The 14,122-nt window shown below is 44.2% G+C and overlaps 1 protein-coding gene across 1 annotated transcript in view; it reads right to left on the reverse strand.

The window, feature by feature from the left end:
* Positions 1-238: 238 nt before the first annotated feature.
* The window catches only part of LOC128684161 (thiol S-methyltransferase TMT1A), a 37,623-nt gene continuing 23,739 nt past the window's right edge, over positions 239-14,122 (reverse strand). The window contains exons 4-5 of the mRNA XM_070095472.1: positions 4,172-4,290; positions 239-658 (exon numbers count right to left, since the gene is read on the reverse strand). Of these exons, the coding sequence (XP_069951573.1) occupies positions 398-658; positions 4,172-4,290 (380 nt within the window). The 3' untranslated portion in view covers positions 239-397. The remainder of the gene's footprint in view (positions 659-4,171; positions 4,291-14,122) is intronic.

The raw sequence follows: 14,122 nt of genomic DNA on the forward strand, positions 1-14,122 counted from the left end.
ATTACTGCTGGTCACTGAAATGTAATGGTCTTGATGCACAGCACAAGCGAAATCAAAGCGGTCCCCCTTCCTTTGATTCAGTATTTAGGCTAACCATTAGAAGTATATTTTTTTAATAAAATCATTTGTTATGATTCATGTTGAGTTAGAATTCATATGTTCTTAAAACCAACAGAATGTGATTTTCCATGATTACTTGCCTAATTTTAATAAATTAACAATTTATTAAAAATTCACATTTTTTATTATCATTAATTTGTATTTTATTCAAAATCCATACATGATAGAGCAAAATGGTTTAGATATTTACAATCAGCAGCCCAAGAATATGTAAGATTGCAACCATGAATAAAAATAAAAATTAAAACATTCCAGATGCAGACCAGTGTAATGTCTGTTACTTCTGAGCTACACCCTTCAGGCTCGGCTTTACCAGCTGGAAAATAAAATGCTCCATAGGACAGTAAAACCGTAGTGCTTGTACTTTGGTGAAACCTGCTTCTTGAATGTCCTCCAACATGTCTCGTGTTAATTCACAACCATCAAACAGGAATTGCCAAATTCCTGTTGTTGTTAGAAAGTCTTGAATTTTTTGTCTAGTGGAATGTCGCTCTGTGTCGAATTCTTTGATGTGCTCGTAGAAGTAAAACTTTCCTCCCTGGAAGAACATAAGAAAATAATGAAAGAACATTGTAGTAGGCCTGTTGCCCATGCTAGACTCGTCCAGTTCTCACCCCATCACACCCACTCGTATACCTGTCCAGTCTATATTTAAAGCTACCCAAAGTTTTTGCCTCAGTGATGTTACCTGGGACTTACTTCACACATTTACAGCTCTGTTTCCAAACCTTCATACTTCCCTATATCATTTACAAATAAAAATTTATCCAACTTGAATTCATTGCCCCGAGTCCTGTCTTTGTTAGATATTTTCCGCGTTATTTACATCCCTTTATGTATCCCTGCTTTGTTTGTACACTTTAGTCATAGTACCCCCTGTATCTAGCTAGGTTTTTCTTGAGTACAGATTCAGTATGTTCAGTCTATCTTCGAGGGAAAGGTTTCTGATACATGGGATCAACTTACCCATCCTTCTATGCATATTTTCCAGCACAGTTATAAACATTCTGTAGCATGGAGACCAGAACTGAGCAGCATAATCTAAATGAGGCCTTACCAAGGACATGTAAAGTTGAGGTATAACCTCATATAAATCCATGATTCCCTTGTGAGCAAGGATTCCAGTACTGACCCCTGTGGCACACTGCTTGTAACTGGTCCCCATTCTTCTTCCTTCCCATTTATGCACACTCTCTGAGGTAATGACAGCATTATTGTACATATATTCATCAGGAGATGCTAGATTTATCAGCTTATCTGCCTATCTCTCTACATACATGTTTTTAAATCTGAAACATAATTTTTCTGTGCTAAACTGTGATAATTATCCTTTGGTTAGAAATAACTAACATTGTTTATAGTGAAGTTTTTATTTGTATGTGCAACATCTGAGGTATCTTTATTTTGTAAACGTTTTGCCAATCAGTGGCTTTATCAGTACAACACAAGGACATAAACTGAGGACTGGAGAAGAGAATGTGAACAATACCTCAGCCTAACAGCAAGTGTTGAGCACTATAGTCTTTCATCAAGGCTACCGATACCCAGACGTTGCACCTGTGTGTAATTTATCAACTTTTTGGTATTGAAATAATATAAATCCTGCGTCTATTTACTCTTTAGAGGAGTCTTGAGGTTAGATATTTTTATGTTACTGGGTGTTTAAAGGACCACAAGAGCTTATGCCATATTGAACCCTTCTACCCAGTGTGTAAGCCTTTATTTAGGCTTTGCATACTTAAGAGAACTAACACAATGGACCCCCGCTTAATGAACCTTGTCATAACGTAATGACCAAACAACATAGGCCCCCACTGCCCCTTAATGCCCGGCTCCTGTTTGTTTAATGACCAATTGTACAGGCCGCAGACTTTTTCCCTCCATTACGACCTCTTCCTCGAATAATACCGGTTAGGCATGTTATGTAGAGGGCGTTCTGGGGGTCAACGTCCCCACACTCCGGTCCTTGACCAGCCCTCGTGGTGGAGCAGGACCTGATCAACTAGGCTGTTACTGCCCTGACCGCTGGAACCAGTGGGTTGCAGGAGCGCAGGACACGTGGTGTTAGCACTGAGAACAGACACGTGGTGTTAGCACTGAGAACAGACACGTGGTGTTAGCACTGAGAACAGACATGTGGTGTTAGCACTGAGATCCTGAATACTGTCAGCATTGTCGATGAGGCTTGAGAGGAAATGACAGTCGCTACAATGAACAGTACATGGAAGAAATTGTGGCCCATATATCTTTGCATTTTATATTGATGCCTAACCATCAGTGGTAAACTAGGTTAATCACTGAACAAGCTCACAACAACATGTTGCATGGTGGAGTCCAAGACACACTATGTCACATCCGACAGTCCCACTGGATACCCAATAGAAGTCAGTGAGGAGACAATTGAAACACTTCATCATATGCCACTAAATAGAAAGGCAGCCTTACCTGTTCCCTGGGCCCCACCATGAAAGTGTGTCATATTGTTATATTGTTACATTTGAAGAGATGGTAGTAGACTACACCGAGCCTATAATTCTGACTGAAACACCAGACAAAGTTTCCAAGTCTGTGTATGCCCGAGAGAGAGAGAGGGAGGGAGGGAGGGAGAGAGGGAGGGAAGGAGAGAGAGAGAGAGGGAGTGAGAGAGAGAGAGGGAGGGAGGGAGAGGGAGGAAAGGAGGGAGAGGGAGGGAAGGAGGGAGAGGGAGGGAAGGAGGGAGAGGGAGGGAAGGAGGGAGAGGGAGGGAAGGAGGGAGAGAGATGGAGGGAGAGGGAGGGAGGGAGAGGGAGGGAGGGAGAGAGATGGAGGGAGAGGGAGGGAGGGAGGGAGAGGGAGGAAGGAAGGGAGGGAGAGGGAGGAAGGAAGGAAGGGAGGGAGAGGGAGGGAGGGAGGGAGAGGGAGGGAGGGAGAGGGAGGTAGGTAGGTAGGGAGGGAGGGAGGTAGGTTGGTAGGTAGGGAGAGAGGTAGGTAGACAGGCGGGCATGTATTCCTCTACTAGTGATGATGAAGTATATGAAAGGTTCTCAAAGGCAGCATAGTGTGAAGCAAGAAAGAACACTCTGGTTAGGAAAATGAAGAACATCAAGAACAGATAGATTCATATAGAGTCGAGGAGAAATAGAGGGAGAAAGAAGCAATAAATGAAAGTAGAAATCCTAAATACTCAAAGGAGATAGAACATAAACTAAAAGTCACTTGTTCTCTTCAGTCTGGAATGCTGCTATTTATTAACGGTCTCCATCAAGTCAAGAGAGAATACAGAGCTAGAAAACAGAGAGCCTTCGCTGTCGGTATAAGCTTAATCAAACATCTGAACTATTGGAAACATCTGAAGCCTCTTTAAATGTGCTCCTTGCACTGTAGGCTGGAAAGATACATTATAATTTACACCTGGAAGGATTGGTCCCAAACTTGCACAGTGAAATCCTTCTGTATGAAAGCAAGAGACTTGGCAGACAGTGTAAAGTGCCTCAGTGAAAGCAATGGCACAATGAATATATTAAGAACTTTGTGTCAGAGGTCCCTGACTCTTTCAGCACCCTTTCTTCGCGCATAGAGATAATTACCTGGAAACTTCTGGCTGTCTTCAAGAGGAAACTTGATAAGTTTCTCAAATCAGTTTCATATCATCCGGACTGTGGTGCATATGTTGGACTGTATTCAGCCAGTATCAACAGCTTGGTCAATCAGGCCAGCAACTGAGAAGTCTGGTCTGGACCAGGCCATGGGGACGATGACAACTGGACGCTTCATAAGGTAATCACAAAGAAGGTCTGCATCTCGCGTCACAACATGGTCTCTTACGAGAACATTAGATTCGTTTACCGTAAGTTTTGCTCAGTGAATAATTTTTTGGTCCTTATCTAGCTCATTAAGTGAGGGAAAGTGGGGTCTGCTGCACAGTAAGGATGTTATTACTGGAGCTAGTACACAAAGAACGTCATGGACTTACTGTAGCTAGTACCCAGACGAGGATATTGGCTTACTGTTAGTACACGAAGGATGTTACTGACTTACTAGTAATAGTACATGGAGGATGTTATTGACTTACTGGTGCTAGTACACGAAGAATCTGTTGCAACATCTTCTTGGTGTTGTGCACAGAGCAGAAAACGTGCGTGGTCACCACCACATCAATGCTGCTGTCAGGAACCATGTCCATATTCTCCGCTGCAGGAACAACCAGATTATTTAAGATGAATCAGTGCTTATCATCAGCTTTCAAGAGACTGTTCCTCACAGCCCATTAGTTTTCCACAAAGACCTCGGCATTATATACTCAATTACATATATTTTTTTCATTACAAATATTGAGAACATTTAGCACAACACCATATATATTGTACTTCTTTTAGAGAAGATTCTTCTAGATAATGTATGTACCCAGCACCTGGATAGTGAAGTCTCGTGAAGAGTTTGGATAGTCAGTGTATAGAACGAATCATACACCGATCGTGTAATACATTCAACAGTACAGAAATAATGCAGATATTTTCGGTCTAGAGAGGGATTTTGGGGGATGTTAAGCGAGTGTATAGGAACCCTTGAACCAAGTGAGAGAGTAATTGTGGTAGGGGGCCTAAAAGCTAAAGTAGGAGAAACATTTAGAGAGGGCGTGGTAGGTAAGTTTGTGGTGCCAGGTGTAAATGATAATGGGAGCCCTTTGACTGAACTTTGTATAGAAAAGGGTTTAGTTATAGGTAATACATACTTTAAGAAAAAGAGAATAAATAAGTATACAAGATATAACGTAGGGCGTAATGACAGTAGTTTGTTGGACTACGTATTGGTAGATAAAGACCTGCTGAGTAGACTTGAGGATGTATATGTTTATAGAGGGGCCATAGATGGATCACTTTTTAGTTGTAGCTACAGTAAGAGTAAAAGGTAGATGGGCTACAAGGAAAATAGAAGCAGTAAGTAAGAGAGAGGTGAAGGTGTATAAACTAAAAGAGGAGGCAGTTAGAGTAAGATATAAACAGCTATTGGAGGATAGATGGGCTAGTGAGAGTATAGGCAATGGGGTCGAAGATGTATGGGGTAGGTTTAAGAATGTAGTGTCAGTGTGTTCAGCAGAAGTTTGTTACAGGAAAGTGGGTGTGGGAGAGAAGAAGAGCAATTGGTGGAATGATGATGTTAAGAGAGTAGTAAGGGAGAAAAAGTTAGCATATGCGAGGTTTTTAAAAAGTAGAAGTGATGCAAGGAGGGAAGAGTATATGGAGAGAAAAAGAGAGGTTAAGAGAGTAGTGAAGCAATGTAAAAAGAGAGCAAACGAGAGAGTGGGTGAGATGTTATCAAAAAATTTTGTTGAAAATAAGAAAAAGTTTTGGAATGAGATTAATAAGTTGAGGAAGCCTAGGGAACAAATGGATTTGACAGTTAAAAATACAAGAGGAGAATTATTAAATGGAGAGTTAGAGGTATCAGGAAAATGGAGGGAATATTTTGAGGAATTGTTAAATGTTGATGAAGATAGGGAAGCTGTGATTTCTTGTATAGGGGAAGGAGAAATAACATCTTGTAGGAGTGAGGAAGAGCCAGTTGTAAGTGTGGGGGAAGTTCGTGAGGCAGTAGGTAAAATGAAAGGGGGTAAGGCAGCTGGGATTGATGGGATAAGGATAGAATTGTTAAAAGCAGGTGGGGATATAGTTTTGGAGTAATTGATACTATTATTTAATAAATGTATGGAAGAGGGTAAGGTACCTAAGGATTGGCAGAGAGCATGTATAGTTCCTTTGTATAAAGTCAAAGGGGACAAAAGAGAGTGCAAAAATTATAGGGGAATAAGTCTGTTGAGTATACCTGGTGAAGTGCATGGTAGAGTTATTATTGAAAGAATTAAGAATAAGATGGAGAGTAGGATAGCAGATGAACAAGGAGGCTTTAGGAAAGGTAGGGGGTGTGTAGACCAAGTGTTTACAGTGAAACATATAGGTGAACAGTATTTAGATAAGGCTAAAGAGGTTTTTGTGGTATTTATGGATTTGGAAAAGGCATATGACAGGGTGGATAGGGGGGCAATGTGGAAGATGTTGCAGGTGTATGGTATAGGAAGTAGGTTACTGAAAGCAGTGAAGAGTTTTTACGAGGATAGTGAGGCTTGATTATTTCCCAGTAAAAGTAGGCCTTAGACAAGGATGTGTGATGTCACTGTGGTTGTGTTCTCTTCCATACCTCAGGTAGTCACCCTATTTTGATAGATGTGTTGAAGATTGTTAGTGGTACACATAGTGCCTCTGCTCCCTCTCTCAGGACCCTTGGAGAGATGTTATCCAGCCCCATCGCCTTTGAGGTATCTAGCTCGCTTAGCAGCCTCTTCACTTCTTCCTCGGTTGTATGTATTGTGCCCAACATTTAATGGTGTACCTCACCTCTCCGTCTTTCTGGAGTCCCACTGTGAACACTTCTTTGAATTTCATGTTGAGCTCCTCACATACTTTGTAGTCATTTCTTGTGATCTCCCCTCCTTCCTTCCTCAGCCTGATTACCTGGTCCTTGACTGTTGTTTTCTTCCTGATGTGGCTGTACAACAGCTTCGGGTCAGATTTGGCTTTTGTTGCTATGTCATTTTCGTATTGTCACTGGGCCTCCCTTCTTACCTATGCATATTCATTTCTGGCTCTATGGCTGCTCTCCTTATTCTCCTGGGTCATTTGCCTTCTATACTTCTTCCATTCTCAAGCACACTTGGTTTTTGCCTCTCTACACCTTTGGGTGAACCAAGGGCTCATCCTGGCCTTCTCGTTATTTCTGTTACCCTTGGGTACAAACCTCTCCTCACCTTCCTTGTGTATTGTCACATATTCCATCATCTCATTTACTGACTTCCCTGCCAGTTCTCTCTCCCACTGAACCCCATGGAGGAAATTCTTCATGCCTGCATAGTCCCCATTCTTGTAGTTTTGCTTCATTCGTCCTGCCCTTCCTGCTTCCCTCTCCATTTGTAACTACTACGTATTCGAAGCTCAAAACCACACGTTCACTGGCCCCGAGGGGTCTTTCATATGTGATGTTCTCAATATCTGCACTACTTAAGGTGAATACTAGGTCCAGTTTTGCTGGTTCATCCTCTCCTGTCTCTCTGGTAGTGTCCCGTACATGTTGGTACACAAGGTTTTCCTGTACCACCTCCATCTTAGCTCTCCACGTTTCTGGGGCCCCCATGTAGCTCCAGGTTCTCCTAGTCAGTTTCCACGTGGATGAAGTCACTCATATTCAGCAGCTTTGCCCTGCTTGCGTGAGCCCTTCTGGCCACTTCTGCCTGTGTGTGTGTGTACCCACCTAGTTGAGGTTGCAGGGGTCGAGTCCAAGCTCCTGGCCCTGCCTCTTCACTGGTCGCTACTAGGTCACTCTCCCTGAACCATGAGCTTTATCGTACCTCTGCTTAAAGCTATGTATGGATCCTGCCTCCACTACATCGCTTCCTAAACTATTCCACTTCCTGACTACTCTGTGGCTTTCGGGGATTCGACTGACTCCTTCGATTTGTCTGACCTCCGCTCTCCTTTGACTATGCTTCCGGCCTCTCCCTCTACAGTGCGGCAATTTTCGAATCGCCAGCCCGTCCCACATCGGACCAACTCTGGTCCCACTTCTAAATGCCAATGACAATCTCCTGATGACGTTACTTCATTACCTTCCCATTCTACTCGGAAAAGACCGACACGTCATGCACTCCCTCTCCACACTCAGTTTCGAACCACACAATGGACTAACTTCTTTACTTTAAGACCGACTTCTTCTACTACTTATCTTTCTGACCATAGTATTGGCAAAGCGCTCCTATGCCATGTTGGTAGAGATATTTCCTTTCATGCTCTTAAGAGTAGTATGCATATCATCACAGTCCAGAATGCTACCCAAGCTCATGATCTTTCTCTTCTTTCACATATCGATACTATTCCTATCACTATTGAAAAACATCATTCCTCAATTCTTGTAGTGGTACTGTCATTCTGCCCCATACCATAGCCCAACAGAATTTCCAGACATGTGGCAATGACATTCTCAAACAGCTGGAACTCCAAGATCTCCCAATTCTCAAGGTAGACACTTATGTTCTTCCTGCCTGAGGGAGGAGACGATACCCTTGCAATGTGGCTCGTTTAACTTTTGACAGCCGTGAACTCCCATCCTCTGTTTATGTAGCAGGACATCAGTTACAAGTTTGAAAGGTGATCCCTACACCGCAACAGTGTAGAAATTGCTGGCGATTTGGCCACCCAGCAAAATATTGCAGATCTATAGCCGAATGCCCAGTCTGTGGTGCCGATGACCATTCTAATATATCTTGCAGTTGACCTCCCTCTTGCCTTAATTGTCATGAGGCTCACCCTTTGTACTCTCGCCATTGCCAGGTCTACTTGAATGAGCGGGAAATTCGTTGCCTCAAAGAGGTAGAAGGTCTCCCTTATGCTATGGCGGTTTCTCGTTTCTGCCTCCAAGGGAGACTACCCCGTGTTTCTTATTCTCTTGTTTCAAAACGTCCCCCCACTTCCGGGGTCCCATCTTCTGCAGCCTCCTCTGCGGTTGCCAGTCCCATAGTCACTCCTGTATCTAATTCTTTTGCTGTCCTGGGCTCAGACGTCCCTACTTCAACACCTCAGTCTGTTCTCACTTCGTGTTCTCCCTCACAAACCCCAGTATTGACAAGACCTCGTACGACACCTCCTCCCAATCGTCCTTCTACTTCTCAGAAGTCCAAAAATCTCTTTTAACCCCTCCTTCCCTTCATCCACCTCCACACTTTACCTTCCCGGTCTCTGTACCTGGGTCTTCCCCTTTCACTGGCTCGGTTACAAGTTTGGAGGCTCATCCTTCTCCTCGTACTGTGCCTTCCTCCCCTGTCCCCTCTCAAGTTTCTTTCTCTTCTGCCACCTCCCAGGTTTCTGCCTCTTCTGTCCCCTCCCATAGTTCTCCAGTTCCCTCCACCCTTTTGCCCCCCGTACCTTGACACAGTCCATTACAGTTCCAATCTTTACTCAAACTTCTCCTTCCATCTCCAATATTGTCTCCCATACGACATCTCTGGACTCCAAAACACTTGAAGCAATCTCTGAATATATTGCAGAGACCAAACCATCAATGGACACTGATCCACCCTCTGTTCCTTCTCTTTCCTCTTCTCCATCTGCGCAACTCCTTTCTTCACAGCACACCATTCCTTTGCTGCTTGAACGTTTTCCGCTGCCACCGCATGTGAACTTTTCTAACCCCTCTAGCCCGTAAGTGCCCTTACCTGTGGATTTCTAGTATCTTTATCGTTGCCAATCATGGCCTATTTACAGTGGAATATACGCAGCCTCAGGGGTAATTGGGGTGAGCTTCAGACATTGCTCTCCCAATTTTTCCCTGTTGGTGCTTGCTTACAAGAACCAAAATTACACTCTGCTGTTATCTATCCCATCTCAGGCTATAATTTATTGTATTCTTCAGATCCTTTTCCTGATGGGACCTTAAACGAAAGTGCCCTTCTTTTACGCACTGATATTCCAAACCATCAGCTATTTGTTTGTACTTCGCTGCACTACACAGCAGCCCGTATCCACCTGCATAGGTGGTATACACTCTGTTCTTTGTACCTCTCTCCTCGAGCATTATCTATTCCGGATATTGCCTTTCTTGTTTCGTCATTACCACCACCACTTCTGTTACTTGGCGATTTTAATGCCCATCATTTTCTCTGGGGGGGTCTCACTGTGATTCCTGTGGCATTCAGCTAGAGGCTTTTCTTGCTTCCCACCCCCTCCATGTTTTAAATACAGGTACTCAAACCCATTTTGATCCTCGTACTCATACTCTTGCATCGATCTCTCAGTCTGCTCTTCCTCCGCTGCATTAGACTTCACCTGGTCTGTTCTCCCGGATTTACATGACAGCAATCATTTTCCAATCATTCTTACTTCCCCTTCATATTCACGACCTCTTCGTAACCCACGCTGACAATTTGATCATGCAAATTGGGACCTTTACTCACAACTAACTGTTTTTAGTGAGGTTCCTTCTTTGTCCTCCATTGATGAGCTTTTACACCTCTTCTTGTCCTCAGTTTTAACAGCAGCTTCTCACTCTATACCCCAAACCTTGGGCAGGCATTCTCAGAAATGTGTGCCTTGGTGGCCTCCTGCTTGTGCTCGTGCAGTACATTTGAAACGTGCTGTGTGGGGCAGGTACCGGTACAATAGAACCACGGAGAGACTTCTTGATTTTAAGCAGAAGCGTGCTATCACTCGCCGTGTCATCCGTGACGCTAAATGCACTTGCTGGCGAGATTATGTCTCCACCATCACCTCTGCTTCCTCTATGAGTGCAGTCTGGAAAAAAGTACGGAAACTGAGTGATAAATATTCTCCTGACCCGGCTCCTGTTCTGCGGGTTGCCGGTGTTGATATAGCAAACCCACTAGATGTTGCCATTGAAACTGGCAATCTTCTGGTCTGTATTTCTCTGGGGCTCCATCTCTGCCCCTCGTTTCTTTCCTCAAAGTCTGCCAGAGAGTTAGCACCCTTGGACTTCTCTTCTCTCAGAGAAGAACAGTATAATGTGCCTTTTACACTTCAGGAACTGGAGGCAACACTCTCAGCTTGCCGATCATCAACAGCTGGGGCCGATGACATTCATATTTGTACGTTACAACATTTACATCAGTCAGCCCTTGCAGTCCTCTTACGCCTTTTCAATCTTGTTTGGTCACAAGGAGTTCTTCCACAGCTGTGGAAATCTGCCATTGTTCTCCCTTTCTGCAAACCTGGTACTACGGGACATCAAACCTCCCACTATCGTCCCATTGCTCTTACCAGTGCAGTTTGCAAAGTGATGGAACGTCTGGTAAATAGACGTTTAATGTGGTATTTAGAGACACACAACAGTCTCTCCACTCGTCAATATGGCTTTTGTAAGGGCCGTTCTACCATAGACCCCTTACTATGTTTGGATACGTATGTTCGTAATGCCTTTGCGAATAACCACTCAGTTATTGCCATATTTTTTGACCTTGAGAAGGCATATGACACAACTTGGAGGTATAATATTTTGGCCAAAGCCCACTCCTTAGGCCTCCGAGGCAATCTACCATCTTTCCTTAAGAACTTTTTAACTGACAGATATTTCCGTGTTCGAGTCAATAATGTGCTCTCCCTGGACTTTGTCCAAGCTGAAGGTGTCCCCCAGGGATGTGTTCTGAGCACAACACTTTTTCTCCTTGCTATAAATGATTTGGCCTCTGTTCTTCCACCCAATATTTGGTCATCACTCAATGTGGATGACTTCGCTATTGCTTGTGCAGGCGCTGACTGTCACCTCATTACAGTTTCTCTCCAGCATGCAGTCGACCATGTTTCCAATTGGGCCACCACGCATGGGTTTAAATTTTCAAGTACCAAAACTCGCCAAATTACTTTCACTAGACGCTCTGTCATCTCCGATCATCCTTTGTACCTCTATGGTTCCCGTATCCCTGAACATGATACAGTCAGGTTTGTAGGCCTTCTCTTTGACTGTAGGTTATCCTGGAAACCCCACATTACCTCTCTAAAGGCAACGTGTCACAGCTGGCTGAACCTTCTTAAAACCCTTGCTCATCTTTCATGGGGAGCTGATCGTCGAACTCTCCTTCGCCTACATTCAGCCCTCATTTTATCAAAACTCAATTATGGTGACCAGATCTATTCATCAGCCTCTCCTGCTACTCTCTCTAGCCTTAACTCCATCCATCACCAAAGATTACGTTTATGCCTTGGTGCTTTTGGCTCTTCCCCTGTTGAGAGCCTCTATGCAAAAGCGAATGTTCCATCCTTGTCTGATCGCCGTGATGCCCATTGCCTTCACTACTATGTGCGCTCTCACGATCTCCGCAATCCTTCCATTTATAGAATGGTCACTGATATTAGTAGACTTTATTTGTTCGCCACCCCTGTTTGCTCTGTCCCTTCTCTCTTCGCCTACATTCGCTCTTGTCTTCCCTTCAGTTACCGCCTTTATATGTTCATGTAGCATTTCACTTTTCCCTACCCCCCTGGGAAGTTCCAGCTGTTCGGGTCTGTTCTTTCTCACTCCCTTGCTCGAAAGCCCAACTGCCTACGGTGGCTTCCCGCTCTCTTTTTCTCGACCACTTCCACTCATTCTCATGCCATCGCCGTGTACACAGATGGCTCTAAATCTTCTGACTGCATCGGATTTGCAGCAGTGTTTCCGGACAGTGTCGTGCAAGGGCATTTACTATCTTCGGCTAGCAGTTTTACTGCTGAATTGTATGCCATTCTTGCAACACTTATTTGTATCACATCTATGCCTGTGTCATCATTTGTGGTTGTCTCAGGCTCCCTTAGTGCTCTACAGGCTATACGGAAATTTTATACACCTCACCCTCTAGTTCTCCATATCCAACTTTGGCTACGCCATATCTCTACCAAGCATAAAGATATTGTTTTTTCTTGGGTCCCTGGTCATGTTGATGTACAGGGCAATGAACAGGCAGACACTGCTATGCGACCAGCAGTACATGACCTACCAATTTCATATAGAGGTGTTCCATTTCCAGACTATTTTGCTGTAATAGCTACCCACCTTCACACCCGTTGGCAACAACATTGGTCTGCTCTGCTCAATAACAAACTTTGTTCTATTAAACCGAGTATAGGTTACTGGCCATCTTCTTGCCACCAGTGTCGAGGTTGGGAGACTACTCTCTCCCGCCTTCGCATTGGCCATACTCGTCTTACTCATGGATATCTCATGGAGAGGCGCCCTGCTCCTCTCTGAGAATTGTCAGGTTCCATTATCGGTCAGCCACATTCTGTTAGACTGCCCACTTTATCAACGAGCACGCAGAATTTACCTCCGTCATCGTCGTCTTCGCTCCACTGCTCTCTCTTTACCTTCCCTTCTCGCTGATGGACCCACCTTTCATTCGGACTCTCTCATTGACTTTTTGACAAAAACTAACTTACTCCACAAACTCTGATGATACCTTCAGGCCTTTCTACCTCAATCTCTTGCTACCCTCTACCTCTGCCCTGCTGTTTTCTGTAACCTACTAATCATCCCTCCCCCCTTCTGCTGCCCGATACCCTCGCTTCCTTCCCTACCCTGCAGTGCTGTATAGCCCTTGTGGCTTAGCGCTTCTTTTTAATTATAATAATAATCCTCCATTTGCATTCCACCCTAGTCTTGTCCAAGCTAGATTATGGTGACCATGTCTATTCTGTGGCCTCATCTGCAACTCTGTCTATGTTAGATCCCATTCATCACCAAGGTCTCCGTCTGTGCCTTGGTTCGTCACCCCTGTTTACTCCATCCCTTTTCTCTGCCTACATTCGCTCTTGTCTTCTCTTCAGTTACCACCTTTCTATGTTCATGTAGCATCTCATTTTTCCCTGCCCCCTTGGGAAATTCCAGCTGTTCATGTCTGTTCTTTCCCACTGCTGTGTGTGAAAGTCTAACTACCTACAGTGGCTTCCCTCTCTTTTTCTTGACCACTTCTGCTCTCATTTTCACGCCATCACGGTGTACACTGATGGTTCTAAGTCTTCTGATGGCATCGGATTCACAGCAGTGTTTCCGGACAGTGTTGTGCAAGGGCATTTGTTATCCTCGGCTAGCATTTTTACGGCTGAATTGTATGCCATTCTTGTAGCACTTATCCGTATTGCATCTATGCCTGTCACCATTTGCGGTCGTTTCAGACTCCCTTAGTGCTTTACAGGCTATACAAAAATTTGATACACCTCACCCCCTAGTTCTTCATATCCACTTTCGTTGTGCCGTATCTCTAGTAAACGCAAAGATATTGTTTTTTGTTGGGTCCCTGGCCATGTTGATGTACAGGGCAATGAACAGGCAGGCACTGCTGCACGGTCAGTAGTACATGACCTCCCAATTTCATGAAGAGGTGTTCCATCCATAGACTATTTTGCTGTGAATGCTACCCACCTTCGCACCCGTTGGCAGCAACGTTGGTCTGATCTGCTCCATAACAAACTTCGCTCCATGAAACTGAGTATAG

The sequence above is a fragment of the Cherax quadricarinatus genome, chromosome 4 (assembly GCF_038502225.1).
Source record: "Cherax quadricarinatus isolate ZL_2023a chromosome 4, ASM3850222v1, whole genome shotgun sequence".
NCBI lineage: Eukaryota > Metazoa > Arthropoda > Malacostraca > Decapoda > Parastacidae > Cherax > Cherax quadricarinatus.